Source organism: Thamnophis elegans, chromosome 2 (genome assembly GCF_009769535.1).
Source record: "Thamnophis elegans isolate rThaEle1 chromosome 2, rThaEle1.pri, whole genome shotgun sequence".
In the NCBI taxonomy this organism is placed as follows: Eukaryota; Metazoa; Chordata; class Lepidosauria; order Squamata; family Colubridae; genus Thamnophis; species Thamnophis elegans.
Window position 1 is genome coordinate 152,668,435 of NC_045542.1, and position 20,875 is coordinate 152,689,309.

General features: G+C 45.9%; 1 protein-coding gene across 3 annotated transcripts in view; it reads left to right on the forward strand.

The window, feature by feature from the left end:
- The window catches only part of LOC116503705 (regulator of G-protein signaling 18-like), a 46,399-nt gene that overhangs the window by 17,038 nt on the left and 8,486 nt on the right, over window positions 1-20,875 (forward strand). For all 3 annotated transcript variants that reach the window (XM_032210275.1, XM_032210277.1, XM_032210276.1), the window contains exons 2-4: window positions 5,782-6,198; window positions 14,693-14,778; window positions 17,754-17,819. In XM_032210275.1, the coding sequence (XP_032066166.1) occupies window positions 5,782-6,198; window positions 14,693-14,778; window positions 17,754-17,819 (569 nt within the window). The remainder of the gene's footprint in view (window positions 1-5,781; window positions 6,199-14,692; window positions 14,779-17,753; window positions 17,820-20,875) is intronic.

The window sequence follows — 20,875 nt, forward strand, 5'->3', positions numbered from 1 at the left end:
CGTTTTCATGTAGATGTTAAAAAGTAGGGGGGACAAGACCGAACCCTGCGGCACCCCATATGTTAGGGGCCTAGGGGTCGATCTCTGCCCTCCAACTAACACCGACTGCGACCTGTCCGAGAGGTAAGAGGAGAACCACCGCAAAACAGTGCCTCCCACCCCCACCTCCCGCAGTCGTCGCAGAAGGATACCATGGTCGATGGTATCGAAAGCCGCTGAGAGGTCAAGGAGAACCAGGATGGAGGCGTGGCCTCCATCCCTGGCTCTCCAGAGGTCATCGGTCAATGCGACCAAAGCGGTTTCTGTGCTGTAGCCAGGCCTGAAGCCAGACTGGAATGGGTCCATGTAACTAGCTTCCTCCAAGGACCGCTGGAGCTGAAAGGCCACCACCTTCTCAACAACCTTCCCCACAAAGGGGAGGTTGGAGACTGGACGGTAGTTGTTAAGAACGGCTGGATCCCAGGATGGTTTCTTCAGGAGGGGTCTCACCACCGCCGCCTTAAGAGCAGGGGGAAAGACCCCCTCCCGAAGGGAGGCGGTAAGAACCGCCTGGATTCAGCCCCGTGTCACCTCCCTGCTGTTAGCAACCAGCCAGGAGGGGCACGGGTCCAGTACACATGTGGAGGCACTCACAGCTCTCATGGCCTTGTCCACGTCCTCAGGGGCAACTGCTTGAAACTCAACCCAGCGATGGCCTACCAGATTATCCCCCTGTGCCTCGGCTGGATCTGCGAAATTGGAGTCCAAGTCCGACCGAAACCGAGCATCTTTGTCCACTAGGAACTGGACGTAGTCCTCAGCCCTACCCTGCAAAGGCTCCCCCGTATCCCTCCTATTTAGTCACGTGGCTGGGCGTGACTCAGCAGAGGCAATCAAGGTGGCAATATAGGTTCTTTTCGACGTCCTGATTGCCCTGATGTATTCCTTGATGCAAGATGTTAAAAGTGCTCGGTTCGATTCGGATTTATTGGATCTCCATAAGTGCTCTAGGCGTCTCTTCCGGCGCTTCCTCTCCCGGAGTTCCTCAGTAAACCAAGGGGGCCTCCTGGATCCACTGCCTCGGAGCGGCCGTAGTGGCGCAATCCGGTTAAGAGACTCCGTCGCTGCCGAGTTCCAGGCAGCAACCAGAGTCTCCGCCAGACTGTGGGCGAGGGTATCAGGAATAACCCCAAGCTCCGTCTGGAACCTCAAAGGGTCCATAAGTCGCCTGGGGCGGAACCACCTGGTCGGTTCCTCCTCCCTACAGTGGGGGTTTGGTCTCCGAAAGTCAAGCCTCAGTAGGTAGTGGTCTGACCATGACAGGGGTACGATCTCACTACCCCTCAGACCAAGATCACATGTCCACTGCTCTGAGAGAAATACGAGGTCGAGCATGTGACCCGCCGAGTGGGTTGGGCCCCGAATTACTTGGGTCAAGCCCATGGCTGTCATGGAAGCCATGAACTCCTGCGCTCCATCAGAGTGTTCACCGAGCGAAGGCAGATTGAAATCCCCCAGGACCATAAGCCTGGGGAACTCAATTGCCAGCTCGGCTACCGACTCGAGGAGCGAGGGGAGGGCTGCTGCAACGCTGTTGGGAGGCAGGTACGTTAACAGCAAACCCACTTGACCCTTGAGGTCCAACTTCACAGCAGGGACTCACACCCGACAAGCTCCGGAGCAGGGATCCTACGAGGTACTAAAGACTCTCGGATAACAATAGCCACACCCCCACCCCTTCCCTGAGCTCTCGGCTGATGGAGCACCTGAAAGCCTTCTGGGCACATCTCTACGAGGGGGACTCCTCCCTCCGGGCCCAGCCAGGTTTCAGTAATACATGCCAGGTCTGCCCTCTCGTCTAAAATTAAGTCCCGGACGAGGGGAGCCTTATGAACTACAGACCTGGCATTTAGCGACAACAGCCTGAGACCAGGGTCCTGATTACTCGCGCCATCTGGCCTTGGAGTGGGACTCATAGGACTGGAAGGAGGGATCTCTGCAATGTAGCGAGCCCTCCTTCCCCGGTAATGGCCAGCCCTAAAGTCCCCGCCATATCTGCCCCTCCCTGTTATGACCGTGATGCTCCGGCCCACTCCTGTGTCCATAGTCCCCCCGACCACCCCAATGACCCCCGCATTCCTCGGCAGGTCCTCCGAATCAAACATACTCATTCACTCACCCAGGCAGTCCCCACGTAATAATTAAAAACACAGAAGTACAACAATAATGGCAATAAAAAGTGGGATCATTCACTCAATTACATACATATCGCATGCATATCCCATACAAAGAGAGAAAAGGAGGGAGAGAAGAAAGAAAGAAAGGATAGATTGCGCAGCTGTTAGAGTGCGAGTTCAGGCAGAGCCAAATGGCTCTCAGCAAATGGCTCTGTAGAAGGCAATGATAATGTTAATACGAAAGCTGAGCCACAGGGGGAGGAGGGAGGAGGAGGGCGTCTGGAAGGGCTATGGTGGTGGCATTTGCAATCAGCCACACAAAGTAGCCAGTCTCTACGGGCGCCCAGATCGTCTCCCCCTCCTCTAGAATGAGAACTAGCCAACACAAAACTGGCTCTCCCTGTTGTCAGTCCTTTTCGTGCCTCTGTTATTTCTATTCTCAGTCATTAGCAGTCACTTGACTTCCCTTCAAAATAATGATAGACGGGAGAAGGAGGATCCACTATTATTATTGATAATAAAAAAATTAGTTGATTTTGGTGATTAATAAGTAGGAATTTTGTAACTCTTAGATTGTCTTAGGTTGTTATCAAATGTTTATTTGCTAACAATTTATTATTATTATTAATAATAATAATAATAATAATAATAACAATAATGAAATGATAATGGATATATGCATACATTGGCAATCTAATAAACGATATAAATTGTAAATTGTGACTTGGGAAAAAGACCTATAAATTTTATTAACAAATTTTTATTTAGATCTTGTTATAAAGGTGTTAGGTTTTTTTGGGGGGGTGGGGGTCTTATGAGAGGAGATGGGGCATAAATAGCAAATGATTTTTAGCCATTTATAATAACAACAAGGAAATGTTAACGGTCATTGTTTAACAATATATACATGCTATGGTATTGGCAAAAGTAACTTGGATATAAATTCTAAACAGTGAGTTGGAAAAAAGGGGGGGGAAGGTTTAGAAACTTTATTAATTGAGTTTTACTTAAAAGATGCTATAAAGGTGTAATGTTATTGGAGGTTTTTTTTGAAATAGCTAATGAATGCCATTGTGTGCTTGTGTCTTTAAGTATGAATGATTTGAGGTGAAAGCATGTTCAAATAATTGTACTCAAATGAGAATTGTGGTACATTAATAGTAAGATATGCAAAGATTTTTGATTTAAACTGTATAATCTAATATGAACTATAGGTAATGACTGTGGAAGAAATGCACGAACGTTATCTGTAACCAATCAACATGCTTTCTACAAGATGTAATGAAGGATGATTCTTTTTTTGTGTTTTTCTTCAATTAAAACAATTTTTTCCCCTAAAAAATTAGTAAATAATGATAGACGAAGTTTGGGCCCATTCGATACCCTTTGAGGCTGCCTGTGCATAGTGTTGGAATAAGGAGAGAAATGCCACTTCAGCACCTGCGCAGCTAAGAGGAGTCTTTCTCCTTCATGAGTCAATCAAAAGGTGAAGGCACAACCGCCAAAGGCAGAACAGGGATATTACAAACAGGGAGGTGTTTGTGCCATGGTTAAGTGCAAGCAGGGACACAGCTAGATAAAAACAAGCCACAATGCCAATACCAAGGATCTGGGTAAACAGATATGTCATTAGCAAGTACTGGAAGCTTCTGAGGCTCAGGCACAAATAAGCAAACAGGGAATTCCATAACCCTTGCACTTATATGAGGACTGGCTGCTCTGGATTCTTATTTAGTGAATCATGAGCCAAGTTGACAGTCTCAAGAGGAACATTTCCACCAGGACTGGAGTGACATGAGGGCAGTGTTCCAACATCTAAGGGGCTGCCACAGAGAAGAATAGCAATAGAAATAGCAGTTAGACTTATATACCGCTTTATAGGGCTTTCAGCCCTCTCTAAGCGGTTTACAGAGTCAGCATATTGCCCCCAACAACAATCCGGGTCCTCATTTTACCCATCTCGGAAGGATGGAAGGCTGAGTCAACCCTGAGCCGGTGAGATTTGAACAGACGAACTGCAGTCAGCTGAAGTAGCCTGCAGTGCTGCATTTAACCACTGTGCCACCTCGGCTCTACCTATACCCCAAACACACCTGAGGGCAGTGACTGGAAACTAATCAAAGAGAGAAACAACCTAGAACTGAGGAGAAATTTCCAGACAGTGAGAATAATTAACCAGTGGAACAACTTGTGGGTGCCTCCAACACTGGAGGCTTTTAAGAAGGGACTAGACAATCATTTGTTCAAAATGGAATAGGGGAGCGATGGTTAACCTTTTTCTCCTTGTGTGCCGAAATCGCGGTCGTGTGAGTGCCCACACTCATAATGCAATGCGGCCCTGCGCATGCACACATGACACCCTCCCCAGCGCTCACCATGATCCCAGTGCTCTCATCGCGCATATGCACAAACCTCCCCCCCCCCCGTGCCCCGTTTTGGGCCTAGCAGGCCTCACTGAAGCCTCCTGGCACCAAAAATGGGGTGAGGGGAAGCATGTGCGGCAGAGACTCAAAAATCAGCTGCCTGGTGGGAGGTGCGCACGCATGGACGGTGGAGCTGAGCTGGGCGACGGCTCATGTGTCCACAGAGAGAGCTCTGCATGCTACCTGTGACACATGTGCCATAGGTTCCCCACTACGGGTATAGGGCTTCCTGCTTGAGCTGGGGATTGGACTAGAGTAGCTCCAGGGTTCCTGCCAACTCTGTTATTCTGCTTATAAATTATTGTATATGTCTAGTACTACATTAATGTATTTACATTATAAAAGAGACACCCCCCCCGAACATATCGCTTTTTGTATATTTTGCGCTTTAAATAATAATCTAGTTTAAATTCTTACTTATTTTTAATCTACAGAAAACGCCCATACAGCATGACATTTTCTGCATTCTGTATAATCTGTGCCAGCTGTTAGCAACCTCACAGATTTCTTGTTTATTTTTTCATCCCCGATAAATAGAAGTAGACATTCTAATGTTTTCCCCACGTCCCCAGTGGGTCATCTTGAACACCCAGGGGAAGTGTGTACCCCTTTTTTGCAGACAGAGTTTTCTGCTGGAATGGTGTGTGTGTGTGTGTGTGTGTGGACGAGAAGCAGGGGTGGGCTTCAAAAATTTGAGCAACAGGTTCTCTGCCCAGTTGCTGGGTGGGTGTGACCATGGTGGTATGGCCTAGTTAGCCCCTTGTACCATGGTGGGGTGGGGTGGCGGGCTATTCATCTTCCACAGGCTCCAGTGGCTTTCCTGGAGCCTCTGGGAGGGTGAAAACTGCCTCCCCTGGGCTCCGGAGGCCTCCAGAACCTTCTGGAACTTCCAGGAGGCCATTTTTTCCCCTTCTCCAAGCCTCTGCATAGGCCCTGCACTTACCTCGCATCCAAAATGGGCCGCATGGGGACTCCTGGGAGGGGAGGGAAGGGGTGGGGTGGGGTGGGCGTGGCCAAGTAGGGGTTGGGATTTGGAGGTTCTCCGAACTGGCCAAAATGTTAGATACAGGTTCGCCCGAACCCAGGTGAACCTGTAGCAACTCACCCCTATCTAGAAGTCCTCCAATATCCCTTCCAATGTGGACATTCCATTACCTCCAAGGAATATGTACTGTACTAACATGTTGTTCTCCTCCACCTAGATGTTGAGTCCCCTCCAGAAGTGCGGCTCGGAGGGTTGTCTCCTAGATTGTGACTTCCTGCCATGGCAACGGAGCACCCTTCGGAAGCAACATCAGAGCTGTGAGGATCCGGAGCCAAGGAACAACTGTGAAAAGCAGGAGAAACCTTGCACCCCAAGCATTCGTTTAGATGACACCGAAGTGGTCAACTGTCCTCAGCTCCCACTCCAAGACCCGGGAGGGTTCTGGCGCTCCCGAAGCGAGGGACGCTTAGATCAACAAGGGGTACCATGCCCAAAGGGAACTGAGGAAGGGGACAAAACAGGAAGTGGGTGGAGCTTGCCGTCCCCCAAATCTTTGAGGAAAGAGCGACAACTCTGCGAGAAAGTGGCAGCAGCAAAGCAACATCTGAGGAATTTCTTTGGAGGGTCAAACAAAGTCAGTGGAATGTTTTAATGCTTTCTTACTAACCGTCTTACTAATCGTGTGTAGAGATTCTCAGTCATCCAGGTCATGGTTGTCCCCAAGGTGCTTTTTTTTCAGGAGGCAACTGGACTTTCTTGTTTTTTTCTTTGAAGATGTTTCGCTTCTCATCCAAGAAGCTTCTTCAGCTCTGACAGGATGGTGGAGAATGTTAGGATTTATCTTCCTTGCCGACAGCTGGTCATTTGCATGTGAGGGGCCCAAATAGCATCCAAAAGTAAATCAGAGTCCAAGGCAAAGTATTGCTCAAAGTTCCAATTTATTAAGAGAGCCATATTGGCACATCTGGGAAAACCCGAATCTGAAAGATCTTGCCCCCACACACCCACAAGTCCATCACATGCTCCAATCTTCTACTGCCACCCTGACAGCTTTCACCCATCCAGTTCCAGTCAGGTGCAGAGGTGCAAAGATAAAGGATGACCTTGGCTTTCTAGAAAGAATTTTGCTATGGCTACATGGCATCTAACGCCGTACAATCCCCCCCTCCCATTTTCTCACAATAGAAAATGCATAGTGGAATAATAGAAAGTGTGGCAGCCAAAGAGCCAAAAGAAAAGATGGCTGCAGGTCTGACATTGCATCCTTTTAGAGCAAGGGTCAGCAACCCGTGGCTCTGAAGCTGCATGTGGCTCTTCCGTCCCTCTGCTGTCGCACCACAATTGATAGGGCTTTCAGTTAGGACAGGGAGAGGAAAAAGGATGCCGCACTAGGAGGGGACTCTATAATGGGGAACCAGACTTCCGGTCAGGACAGGAAAAAGGATGCCATGCTAGGAGGAGACTCTATGATGGGGGAACCAGACTTCTGGTCAGCACAGGAAAAAGGATGCCATGCTAGGAGGAGACTCTATGATGGGGAACCAGACTTCCGGTCAGGACAGGAAAAAGGATGCCATGCTAGGAGGAGACTCTATGATGGGGGAACCAGACTTCCGGTCTGCTCCAGAATTGAATGGAGGGGCTTCCGTTAAGGACTTTTGTGGCCCTTTGAGTGTTTAAGGTTGCCGACCCCTGTTTTAGAGGGTCATTTAAGCACTTGGAGGTTGATCTGTGTCCTCAGGGTCACCTGAGTGATGCAAACGGTTCCTGTAGTCTGCAATTATGTCCTCTGGAAATCCGCTCCTACTCCCACACCATTCAAAGGGGTATCCATCCCACATTGTGTAGCTCAAAGTCTGTAGAGATTCTCAGTCATCCAGGCCATGGTTGTCCCAAAGGCGCCTTTTCAGGAGTGCAATGTCTGAACCAGGTCATTTGTCTCATTCTATGAAAAGGAGGGAAGGTCCTTTGGATCTGCCTCGAACAGTGTTTCACAATCCTGGCCTTCCCAAATCTGCTTTTTCAAGAGGCAACTGGACATTCTTATTTTTTCTCTTTGAAGCCGTTTCGCTTCTCATCCAAGAAGCTTCTTCAGCTCTGACAGGATGACTAGCTGTCTGCAAGGAACACAAATCCTTTCATTCCCCACTATCCTGTCAGGGTTGAAGAAGCTTCTTGGATGAGAAGAGAAATGTCTCAAAGAAAAAAAACAAGAAAGTCCAATCGCCTCCTGAAAAAAAAGAGCACCTTTGGGACATCTTACCAATTCTTTCTTTCTCCTCTTCCACCCCCCGAAAACACAAGCCCGAATCTTTTTTTATTTGCCTATCCATATTTTTTTTTTTAGTTTGCTTGTCTAAACATCCGAGTGTCTTTATTCCCACTGGTTTTAATTTCTGGAATTTGCTGCTGTGAAAAATGTATCTTGTTAAGATTAAACAGCTCATAATGAATGATCAAGGAAAGGTTATGGTCGAGGGCCTGGGATTCAGAGCTCTGAGGTTTTCCCCACAGAGGCGAGTGAATTACTCAGAGAAACTGGGGGGATGCCTTCTCTTTCCATTCTCCAGCCTCCCTCCCCCCACCTGGTTTTCTTTCAAAGCAACGTTTTAGTTCAAAATAAATAAATAAACAAGAAGCTGAAATGCTGTAGGGCAAAATGGTTCCCCTCCAGCAGCATCTTCATCAGCCAAAATGGCCGTGTCCCTCAAACATTCATAGCAAAGAAAATTTGCTGCATAGATGTCAGTCAAGGAGAATATTTGTAGCTCAGATCTATGGAGATTCTCAGTCATCCAGGTCATGGTTTCCCCAAAGGTGCTTTTTTTCCCCAAGAGGCAACTGGACTTTCTGGCTCTGATCTGAAGAAGCTTCTTGGATGAGAAGCGAAACGTCTTCAAAGAAAAAGCTAAAACATGGAGGCTAAAACATATAAAGAATAGTTGCAGGAACTGGGTATGTCTAGTTGAATGAAAAGAAGGACTAGGGGTGAACATGATAGCAGCGTTCTGATATCTCAGGGGTTGAAGAGGGAGTCAAACTATTCTCCAAGGCACCTGAGGGTAGAACAAGAAGCAATGGGTGGAAACTAATCAAGGAGAGAAGCAACCTAGAACTAAGAAGAAATTTCCTGACAGTTAAAACAATTAATCAGTGAGACAACTTGCCTCCAGAAGTTGTGAATGCCCCAACACATTTTAAAGAAGAGGTTGGATAACGATTTGTCTGAAGTGTTGTAGGGTTTCCTGCCTAAGCAGGGAGTTGGACTAGAAGACCTCCAAGGTCCCGTCCAACTCTGTTATTCTATTAAAAAAAACAACCCAGAAAGTCCAGTTGCCTCTTGGGGGAAAAAACCACCTTTGGAATTGGTTAATTCAGGGTTGAAATGTCCTTGGTGCTCCCTCAATTTGCTTATTTTCTTGCTGACATTTCATTACCCACATTAGGTAACATTATCAGTGTTCACTTTCCCATTTGTATGCCTTCGTTTGATGCCTGTATGTGGTACCAATAAAGAAGAATTAGAGTCGAGATGTGGTGTCCCAGGCTAGCACAGATGCTGTTACCTAGTTGAGTAATAAAAAGTCAGCAAGAAAACAACCAAGCTCAGAGAGTACCAAGGACCTGGAAAAGAGACAAAGGTAATTTGAGGTTGCAGAGAGCATTCCTGAAGTTGTTGAAGGTGGCAACTTCACAGGGTACTTTCAGGCAAATGTGTCTTTTTTGTGCGAGCCACATGCACCACATCACTATTCTGACCTAGGCTTCCCCAAAAAGCAGGAGGCAGAGTCCTGGTCCCGACAAAATCCCTTTTATTAAACAAAGGTGAATTCCTCTCATTTACATTCAACAAGGTCTGGCAAACAGCCTTTCAAATGAATATTTATGACTAGAGACCTTATCTAGCTTGGAAAGCTGCCATGTAAATATTTTCCAAATGAGGAGCTGTGCAAGGAAAGACTTGGCACAGAGTCTCTGAGATTCACGGACAGATCTTCACACTCCTCAAATGAATCTTAACAACCGACCGAAGGAATTGTTTCCTGCAAAAGCCCATTTCCCTTTCACTCCTCTTTTATTTCCTATGGGAGGGGCCAATCACCTTCCACCTGCGACTTTACTCACAAGTCTACCCTGATTTCTGTGTTATTCTTTTCTTCTGGGGATCCAAAAAGGCAAGAAGATGGTAGCCATGGCAGTATGTTTTTAGCCCTGCCTTTGTACATGCATGCAATATTAATGCACTACAAAAGGAATGAGACTTAGGTTTTGCCTTCCTGAAAACACTTACCCCAGGAGATGCCGATGGGAAAAAAAAACATCCTCTAAAGGAAAAACAGGTGTGGTCCCAGAGCAGAGAGAAAAAAATGGATTGCATAATTTCCTATCATGCAGAGCTTTGAGCTTTCAGGTCCCAAATGAAAACTCTCTAATTGAAAGCCATCATTTTCAAGCTGTGGGGGGATCATGTAAGTGGAGGAGCAATTCTGCCCCTGGGACTCTATGGTTCTCGGCCCCATTTTGTAGTGTCATTTGCTGTATGGCTACCATGGCCAGTCCTTTGTGAAGCACCACAGTCCCTTTCTATCACTGTTGCTAACTGAAGCCTGTGTGTGTGTGTGTGTGTGTGTGTGTGTGTGTGTGTGTGTGTGTGACAGAGAGAGAGAGAGAGAGAGAGAGAGAGAGAGACCATGCAGTGGTGGGATTCAAAACTTTTACTACTGGTTCTGTGGGCATGGCTTTGTGGGCGTGACAGGGGAAGGATACTGCAAATTCTCCATTCCCTCCCCACTTCTGAGGGAAGGTTACTGCAAAATCCCCATTTCCCCCCACCTCACCCCACTAATCTGCTTTCCAGCTCCGTTCTCCTGTTCAGGGCAGCAAAAGAAGATCAGCTGGGAGGCAGCGGGGGCGCAGCCAGCCTATTTGCCGGTTCTCCGAACTACTCAAAATTTCCGCTACCGGTTCTCTAGAACCTGTCAGAACTGGCTGAATACCACCTCTGGCACCGTGTTGCCAGAGGTACAAAGTTCGAATGCTATTTTCCCATAACTGCAAGAATAAAAGTCGGGATGCTTCGGTCTTACTCAGAGTAGACCTAAGTCACTTATAACACAACTCATATCTCAGAATGAACCCAGTCTAAATTGGTTCCTTAACTATCTGACCACTGACCAATCTAAGGAAAAGATTGAGCCATTTTTTTCCCTATAAAGTAAGTTCCCAGCTGGATATTAACAGAATAAAAGAGTTGGAAGGGACCTTGGAGGTCTTCTAGTCCCACCCCCTGCTCAATACCTTATACCCTATACCATTTCAGACATATGACTATCCAGTCTCTTTTTAAAAGCCCCCAGTGATGCAGCACCTACACTTTGTGAAGGCAAGTCATTCTGTTGGTTAATTGTTCTCACTATCAGGAAATTACTTCTTAGTTCTAGGTTGCTTCCCTCTTTGGTTAGTTTCCATACATTGCTTCTTGCCTTGCTTCAGATGCTTTGGAAAATAGGTTGAGCCCTCTCCTCTTTATGGCAGCACCTCAAATGTTGGAACGCTGCTATCTTTTTCCTTAAGTTGGCCTGTGGGTCGTGATTTCTTGTCAAAGGGAAAGTGTTGCAATATTGCTTTTCATCTTGATTTGCAAACTCTCGATCCAAGGTGGGATTCTCTGCAAGATTTAGAAAGCTGAGTTTCTCTAAAAGAGTGTGGGAGAGCAGAAGAAGTGGTGTGGGGTGTCCTGTCTAAGCAGGGGGTTGGATTAGAAAACCTCCAGCTCTGTTATTCTAAGATTGCAGTGATTAACATTGCTAACATGAATGGATTGGCACAAATTTCTATGCCCCCCCCCCCCAAGCAGGACTGAGATTCCTTGATTGGTGTGGCTTTCTGAAAATTAATGTATTGTATGGCTAGATCTAGATATAAGACGTGATGGCTCAGTGGCTAAGATGCAGAGCTTGTCGGTCAGAAAGGTTGGCAGTTCGGCGGTTCAAATCCCTAGTGCTGCGTAACGGAGTGAGCTCCTGTTACTTGTCCCAGCTTCTGCCAGCCTAGTAGTTCGAAAGCATGTAAAAAATGCAAGTAGAAAAATAGGGACCCCCTTTGGTGGGAAGGTAACAGCGTTCCATGTTCCTTTGCCGTTTAGTCATGCCGGCCACATGATCATGGAGACCGTCTTCGGACAGCGCTGGCTCTTCAGCTTTGAAACAGAGATGAGCATCGCCCCCTAGAGTCAGGAATGAGTAGCACATATGTGCGAGGGGAACCTTTACCTTTACCTTTACCTTTATGGCCTGGTTAGTCAACCAGGTCATAGTTGTTCCAAAGGCAACTGGACTTTCTTGCTTTTCTTTGAAGATGTTTCACTTCTCATCCAAGAAGCTTCATCAGCTATGACTGGATGGTGGGGAATGGAAGGATTGATACTCCTTGCAGACAGTTGGTCATTTGCATCCTTTTAGAGAGACGATGAGACCACCTGGAGGTTTATCTATGTCCTCAGGGGTCACCTGGATAGTGCAAATGGGTGTGGTGCCTTCTTGGAACTGTTGAAAGGACTGTGTTGTTGACTGGAGATGGATGATGTCGTATCCCTCACCGCTCTATAAATCCTCCCATTCCCCAACATCCAGTCAGAGCTGAAGCTTTTTGGATGAGAAATGCAAAGTCTTCAGAGAAAAACAAGGAAGTCCAGTTGTCTCTTGAAAAAGCACCCTTGGGACAATGCATTGTATGCATGGAAAAAGTGGGTAGGGACCAGCTTTTTCTCAGAGGAGATTTTGGGGCAAGGGGAAAAGATTTGTTCTGTGCTTTTCATTCCCTAAGCTAATAGGATGTTTACAAGTTAAGGTTCATGTTTCTCACCTGACAGTGGCAGGAAATGATGCAGTTTTCAGCAAATTTGATCAAAAATATGTTCACAGACCGTCTGTAGTTGCCCACCTCTGATCTGGAATGAAACATAAGGAGGTCTCAAGAAAAAAGCTTGTGAAAAGCTTATAACCAGGGTAGGCTTCAAAAATTTTAGCGATGAGTTCTCTGCCAGGTTGCTGGGTAGGCGTGGCCATGGTGGGTGTGGCCTAGTCAACTTCCTGCACCACAGCGGTCGGGGGGGGGGGACATTTTCACCCTCCCTGGGCTCTGGAGGCTTTCCTCGTGCTTCCGGGAGGGCAAAAACAGCCACCCACAGGCTCTGGAGCTCCCTTGAGGCCAGAAACGGGGCCATTTCTAGTCTTCCGGAGCCTCCAGAGAGGCGGCACTTTTCATCCTCCCTGAGCCTCTGCGCGGGCCCTGCAGTTGCCTGGCATCCAAAATAGGCCGCATGGAGACTCCTGGGAGGGGAGGGAGAAGAGGGCCCATCCAGGAATGGGATTTGGGGGTTCACCGAACTGTGCAGAATCTTTGCTAGAGGATTGCCCGAATCTGGGCAAACCTGGAGCAGCCCCCCCACCCTGCTTATAACCCATGTGATTCTCAGTAAATTTCAGGGGAAGCCGGCTATGTGTGAATTATCACAAATGAGCACTAAATGCAAATTCTGAACATATACATTTGGGTCACCTGCTGAAAGAGCTCTTATGCAGAACGTTTGAAAAAGAATCTCATCCAAAATAATTTTTCATATGGAGATCAGCAAGATATGAATGCCTACTTCTCTATATGTTTTTAGTACCATTTCCCCCTCAAAATAATACAGGATCTTATTTTCTTTTGACCCCTGAAATAAGCACTTGGCCTTATTTTCAGGGAGGTCTTATTATTTTTGAGCTGCAGGAGGCAGTGAGCGTGGTCACCTCATGGCTGCTGCTGCGTTACAATATTTTCACGGAGGGCTTATTTTTGGAGGAGGGCATATTTTAGTGCATGAGCTCAAAAGCATGATTGGGCTTATTATCCAGGGAGGTCTTCTTTTCAGGAAAACAGGGTAGATGAGCAAATACGTTTGATTTCCCAGTATAGGTAGGTAATCCTCAACTTACAGTTGTCATTGAGCCAGTAATCACGGTTCTCAGTTGTCGTGGTCATTAAGCGAGTCACCATGTGACCGGATTTTATGACTTTTTTTGGTGACGGTCATACATGCTGTGGTTGTTACATGACTCCATTTTACCCAATATGCGTTTTTTTGTTCGAAATCAGAAATAAATGCTGGAAACCGGCCAACACCCCCCCCCCCAATTGAAAATCATAGTCATGCGACTTCGGAGTGCCTCAAATGGCTGTAAAGGTGAACTAGTTGCCAAGAGTCCAAAATGTGATCATGTGGCCTGCGGTTTGTGTGCCACCCGCCCGTAACTCTGAAATCAGGTTACAAATAGCTTTTGAGCAGGTCGTGGCTGGCTGAGGAATTCTGGGTGTTGAAGTCCACCCAACCTCAAGGGGCCAAGGTTGAGAAATCCTGCTGATTGGAGAGAATTTTCCATTGGTATTATTGAAAGCATTTCATTTCAAGGTGTCTCTGTAGGGTTGGAGGGAGGCATGGGAGTTTCTCTGTCCTTCAGCCAGCTCTGCACTTGGGCAGCCATTGTTCTGAACCCACTTTTGTGTGTTTTCAAGATCTGGAAAATCTGAACAAAGCCTGAAGTTTGCTTGTGACAGCGGTTTATTATTAATTGAGTAGTACTGTGGCTATCTCTCTTAAGGGTTTATTTATTTAAAGCAAGCATGTCCTGCATTTCTGCTAGATAAGTAAAGATAAATAGAGACAGATCCTGCCATTAGACTAACTATTTAAAACGACACACATAAAAGGAAGACAAGGAAGGGGAGTGGGTGGGTGAAAGTATTTGCTTTCCCTGATTTATTGCAAAGAGCCATCTTCCTCTAAAGACTTGGAAAAGCCTAAAGATGGTGTCAACTTACAAATTACCTCGGCTTGGGTCTTGATAAATCAGACACTGACTTCAGCAGGTGCCTTGGAGCTCTGTGGTCGGCATTTTAGACTAACCGATCTGGACTGTAGGCCTCTGAATAGCCACTAGAGGGCAGCAGCAAGACATGGAAACACAATCTCTGTTCCCACCTATTGGTCCTCCGGATATCTGCAGCCTGGATCCTGTAGCCTTGGGAGTTGGCTGTGAGATGCCCTTTAGGTTCAAATCTTGGTTTTTTGTGTCTCTGTGTTTCAGTCACTAGCCTCCAGTGTGGAATCGGACATCGGGTCAGACTGCGATGGCAGCCATCACAACACACAGCAGAAGCAAAAACATCCCCGGTGAGTGTCACTGAAGCATTAATTGCTGGATTTCAAGCTATAAATCTCAAAATAGCCTTTAAAACTATGTCTTCTTCCTCGGCATGTTTCCTTCCTTCCTTCCTTCCTTCCTTCCTTCCTTCCTTCCTTCCTTCCTTCCTTCCTTTCTCTCTTTCTCTCTTTCTCTCTTTCTCTCTTTCCCTCCCAGGGTGGTATTCACTTACTTTCCTTACCGGTTCATCAACGGGAGCACATGCGCACTCAGCCTTTCATGCCTGCGCTTTGATCGCGCCCACGGCTTGAATGCATGCGCACGACTTGGAAACATGCCTAAATAGGACGGCATAGAGCCTCTACTACTGGTTCGGGCGAACTGGTCTGAACCGGCTGAATACCAACTCTGCCTCTCTCCCTCCCGCTCCATATGCACTCTACATGCAAGTTTTTTTTCACTTTTCACTACTCTCTTGAAAAATCCCTGCAATTTTCTTGGCAAAATTTCAACATTAGTTTTCCCTAGGGCTAAGAGAGAGGGAATGGCCCAAGGTCACCCAATTGGCTTTGGGCCTAAGGTAGATCTAGAACTTCCAGTGTCCCTAGCCTGGTGAATATCTGTAGATACTCTGAGCTTCCAAGTTGCAAATTCTGTATCTGTAAAACAAAAATCATCAGTTCTGGCCAAGCTATAACCTGATTGTAAACCTGGGTGAAAAGCAAAACCATCTTCTCTACTCCAACCAAATTATGCCAGAAATGACCATTAATGTGGTTGAAGGGAATTATCGTTCAAACAACCTGGACTTCAGCAGTTGAGGAAAGGTTGATCTAGATAAAGTAGCTGGAATATTTTTTTTTTCTGGGAGGGAAGGGCAGAAAGATAATGTAAATATATCTCATTTCTTACTGCCGTGAATGGCCTCAGTGCAGATTTTCCTTCAGCTTGATAAATGAGTGTTTATCTCTCCATCTCCTAACAGCCCTGGGATATCTAATGTTAATCCTCCTGATATAGAAGATATCTCAGAGGAGTCATTTCACCACACAGTACTTTATTTGAGATTGCGACAGAAGGATGGCTTACTCCACCGTAGGACCACCATTCCCCATTGCTAAGAAAAACCTCATTCCTCCCATTCTGCTTTTTTAAAAATAGGAAATTATGCATGCATATACTTGTGTATAGGGACATGGTGGCTCAGTGGCCAAGACACTGAGCTTGTCGATCAGAAAGATCGGCAGTTCGGTGGTTCGAATCCCTAGTTCCACATAATGGAGTGAGCTCCCGTTACATGTCCCAGCTTCTGCCAACCTAGCAGTTCGAAAGCACGTAAAAATGCAAGTAGAAAAATAGGAACCACCTTTGGTGGGAAGGTAACAGCATTCCATGCGCCTTTGGTGTTTAGTCATGCCGGCCACATGACCATGGAGACGTCTTCGGACAGCGCTGGCTCTTCAGATTTGAAACAGAGATGAGCAACGCCCTCTATAGTCAGAAATGACTAGCACATATGTGCAAGCGGAACCTACCTGTACCTGTATACACCTGCAGACAATGCATCTACAGCTCTGTGTGTGGATTTTTTCCCCATTAATCTTTCACTGCTGCCAGTGCGTTAAAAGAACAATCGCAACAATGTGGAGCCATATTAGATGTGTGTGTTTGGGCTTTTCCAATCTGACCTGTGATTCCTGGATATTGACGTGTAAACTCTACATATCTTAAGTTGCTTTAGGAAAACAAAACCAAAGCTCTTTGGATAACATAGAAGCCCTGTACTTGCCCTTAGATAAATGTTACATAAATCAAACACTCAGACAAATAAATGTCATTCAGGTTATCATCTTTGTGGCTTCTAATAAAGAGAAAGTAGTTAAATTACTAAGTCAATATCTGCTAGCATAATAAAACCTGACAGATAGGAAAGGCCATTCCCATCATCTAATCTTCTGTGGCTAATCTTTGTTATATGTCACAGGCCCCTGAGGAACAACTGAGGATTGATACACAAATGTGTAACTCTTTTTTAATGGCTATGGAGGGTTGGATATGACTGAATGGCTGATGATCTGGCTGAACGGCTAACAGCCACAAGGATGGAAATTCTGAATCCTCTAGGCCAGAGGTTGGGAACAATGGTCCCTTTATGACCTGTGGACTTCAACCATTGTGGACTTCAACTCCCAGAGCATGGCTGGCTCAAGAATTCTGGGAGTTGAAATTCACAAGTCATAAAGGGGCCAAGATTTCCCATCCCTGATGTCAGGGTAATGACGATTTAATAGCTGACCAGCTGCTGTAAGGCTCTAAACGACATGAAGATGAGACAGCAGGGTTACTGCCACTTTAAGAAGCTGTATATATAAGGGAGGCCATGCGAGGGCGTCTCTCCCTCCTCATGTATCCCTCTCTTTGTGTGTCTCTCTCCTCGTGTTCTATCTCCATTGTGGTTCCCCGTGTAGAGTGAAAGATTGATTGCTTGCCTGGTATTTGCCTAATATATGTATGTATATATATAAGTCTTGTATATAAACCACTGTTTGAAATACAAAACCTCTGTGTACTGTATTTTGCTCTCAAAATAGTTTTCATACTGTGCGTACTCGGACACCTGATCTAGTTCATGATTGTCCCAACAGTGCTTTTCAAAAGTCAACTGGACTTTCTTGGAGGGAGGGTGCCCTTGAAAATGGTTTCACTTCTCATCCAAGAAGTGAAGAAGCTTCTTGGATAAGAAACAAAACATTTGCAAGGGGGAAAAATACAAGGAAGTCCAGTTGCCTTTTGAAAAGCTCCTTTGGGTCTCTTTCAATGGGGTTTGGGGCTGGGGATAGATGGGGACATCGGCTAAAGCCAACCTTGAAGGCCCTTTTTCCAAGCTGGTCATGAATTCATACCCATCTCCCTTGACTTCCCCCTATCATTTAGCTTTCGTGCCTGAATTAATTAATGCATTGACTATATCCCTGATTTCCCATATTTCATTTCTGTTTCTTAGAAAGAAGAACAAAAAGAATTTCCTAAGGTTGTGGAGCTCAGGAAATCAGGACCTCCAGTCTCTAAGGTAACCTCACTTTAAACCAGATTTCCCAACTGGGAATGGGAACCGAGGGATCGTGGTTGGGAACAAGCTGCAATAAACATACCATTTCCCTGAAAATAAGACCTCCCCAGATAACAAGCCCAATTGGGCTTTTGAGCGCATGCACTAAAATAAGCCCTCCCCCGAAAATAATCCCTACCCCAAAATATTGCAACACAGCAGCAGCCATGAGGTGACTACACTCGCTGCCTCCTGAACCTCAAAAATAATAAGACCTCCCCCAAAATAAGGTCAGATGCTTATTTTGGGGTGTGAAAAGAAAATAAGACCCTGTCTTATTTTGGGGGAAACACTGTATAAAGATAACTATGTTGGAAACTTTTCACGTTTCTGAAAGTGAACTTCCGGCCTCCGGGAGGGTTGGAGAGGCCGTTTTCACCCTCCCCATGCTCCTAGAAAGCCTCTTGAGCCTGAGGAGGGTGAAAACGGACCTTCTGGGCCCACTGGGAGTTGGAAAATGGGCCATTTCTGACCTTGGGGGGGGGATTTTCACCTTCCCCGGGCTCCAAGAAAGCAGTGCGCAGATGCATGGTGGAGTGGAGGTCACGCGCGCATGCGTAGGGGCATGGCATGGGAGGGCATTAAATTATGGCGGTGAGCACACATAGCCATGCCATAGCGCAAAGGTTTGCTATTATTGATCTAGAACTTAGGAGAAATTTCCTGACAGTTGGAACAATTAATCAGTGGAACAACTGACCTCCAGAAGTTGTGAATGCTCCAACACTGGAAGTTTTCAAGAAAAGGTTGGATAACCATTTGTCTGAAGTGATGTAGGGTTTCCTGCCTAAGCAGGGGGTTGGACTGGAAGACCTCCAAGGTCCCTTCCAACTCTGCTATTCTATTCTATTCTATTCTATTCTATTCTATTCTATTCTATTCTATTCTATTCTATTCTATTCTATTCTATTCTAACTAGATTAGTTAAATGTATTTTGGAAATATACTGCTGTCTGTTGATAGGAGACCAAACCAAATGTTCATGTGTTTTTTTTTATCTGAGGAATCTGATTTTTAGAGGAGACATCTCACGAAAGAGGCTGTGCCTCCATCTATTTCCCTTTATTTATTTATATCCAGGACCCGGAGAGGCTGGGAGAAAATTGCTTTTTGTCCAGAGCTAGATTCCTTGCGGAGTGCTGTTGTTGAAAGTTCGCCAAGAGCTCATAGAGCCTCAGGGCAGCAAGTTGAAGGCCCTTGCGATGATAAACAGATAGACGGAGAGAGATAGCTAGATAGCTTATGAGCTGGCAACATTATGATTCTAATGGGCCTACATTTACTGTAATTCTATTACCTGGTTTGAATGTCCAGCATGTTGAAAGAAGCTTTTAGAGGCTGCAGATGGTCTCCTGGATGCATCTCATTTTAGAGGAGATTCTGAGATACGTCAGCCTTCTCCACTTCACAAGCATCCAGATTGTGGGACTAAAACTCCCCATCATTCACGGCCACAGGTGAGCAATAGCAATAGCAATAGCTGTAGACTTATATACCGCTTCATAGGGCTTTCAGCCCTCTCTAAGCGGTTTACAGAGAGTCAGCATATTGCCCCCAACAATCTGGGTCCTCATTTTACCCACCTCGGAAGGATGGAAGGCTGAGTCAACCCTGAGCTGGTGAGATTTGAACCGCTGAACTGCTGATCTAGCAGTAGCCTGCAGTGCTGCATTTAACCACTGCGCCACCTTGGAAGGTGGAAGCCTCTCAGCACCAGATCCACAGTGGAAGGTGGAAGCCTCGCAGCACCAGATCCACAGTGAGTCTAAGGGCTGCAAAGAAGAAAACAGATCCTCATTCAGTCAGCACTTATAGCAAAGGCAAAAGGAACCAGCAACCTGATAATCTAAATATATAAAAATGTATGTGTGTGTGTGTGTGTTCCAGTATAACTCTGGAACACCCTGAGCAATTTCAACCAAACTTGGTACACAGATGACGTACTCTCTGGAAAAAAATACCGTGGTGGAGTAAGATACCCCAACACCCTCAGGTTGTGTGTTCTGTTAAGATGCAGACTATTGTGCCTTAAAATGGCTTTTACTGTACTGCTGTAAAATGGTTTCTACTGTACAGCACAGTGGACTTTCCATGGTAACGACTTTACAGTACTCCACAAGGGGGCTCCCTCTGCTAAGAGGGAAAATCCAACATTAGAAATTATATTTGCTCCGGACATTTCTCCCCTATAAATAAATAACTGGGCAACGCCGGATTATCAACTAATAATAATAATAATAATAGCAGAGTTGGAAGGGACTTTGGAGGCCTTCTAGTCCAACCCCCTCCTTAGGCAGGATGCCACTTCAGACGACATCTTCTTAAAAACTTCCAGTGTTGGAGAATTCACAATTTCTGGAGGCAAGTTGTTCCACTGATTAATTGTTCTACTTGTCAGGAAATTTTCCTTAGTTCTAAATTGCTTCTCTCCTTGATTGATTTCCACCCATTGCTTCTTGTTCTACCCTCAGGTGCTTTGGAGAATAGCTTGACCCCCTCTTCTTTGTGGCAGCCCTTCAGATATTTGAATACTATTGTATCCAGAGGCCCGCAAAAAAAATTCTCTTTATTGCTATAGGGCTAGAGACAGGGCAGAAAATTCATGACATTATTAGAGGGGACAGTAATGACATTCTACCTGATTTTCCTGTTTGGGGAGAATGACCAGAAATTGTTCAACTGCTTCTCAAAGTTTGCAATAGGTTTTCTGGGTCATGATTTGGAGATCACAAAGTCTACCAGAAAAGAGAACGTACGGGTTGCACCTGATCCACGGATCGCCCCTCTTGATGTCCAAAATAACCTGAATGTTTGGCTGCAGAAGAACCCGATAGGGCCCTAAGAAGACCTATGGAGTGGATGCTTAAGTTACTGTGACCGAAGCATAAAGTCTTTCAGCCACAGAAAGTTAAATCAAAAACTCTGCTTATCTTCCAGCTGACCAACGATAGGAAAAAGGAGGAGTAAAAGAATAGAATGGAAGGGAAGTAGGGTAGGGTGGGGTAGGGTAGAACAGA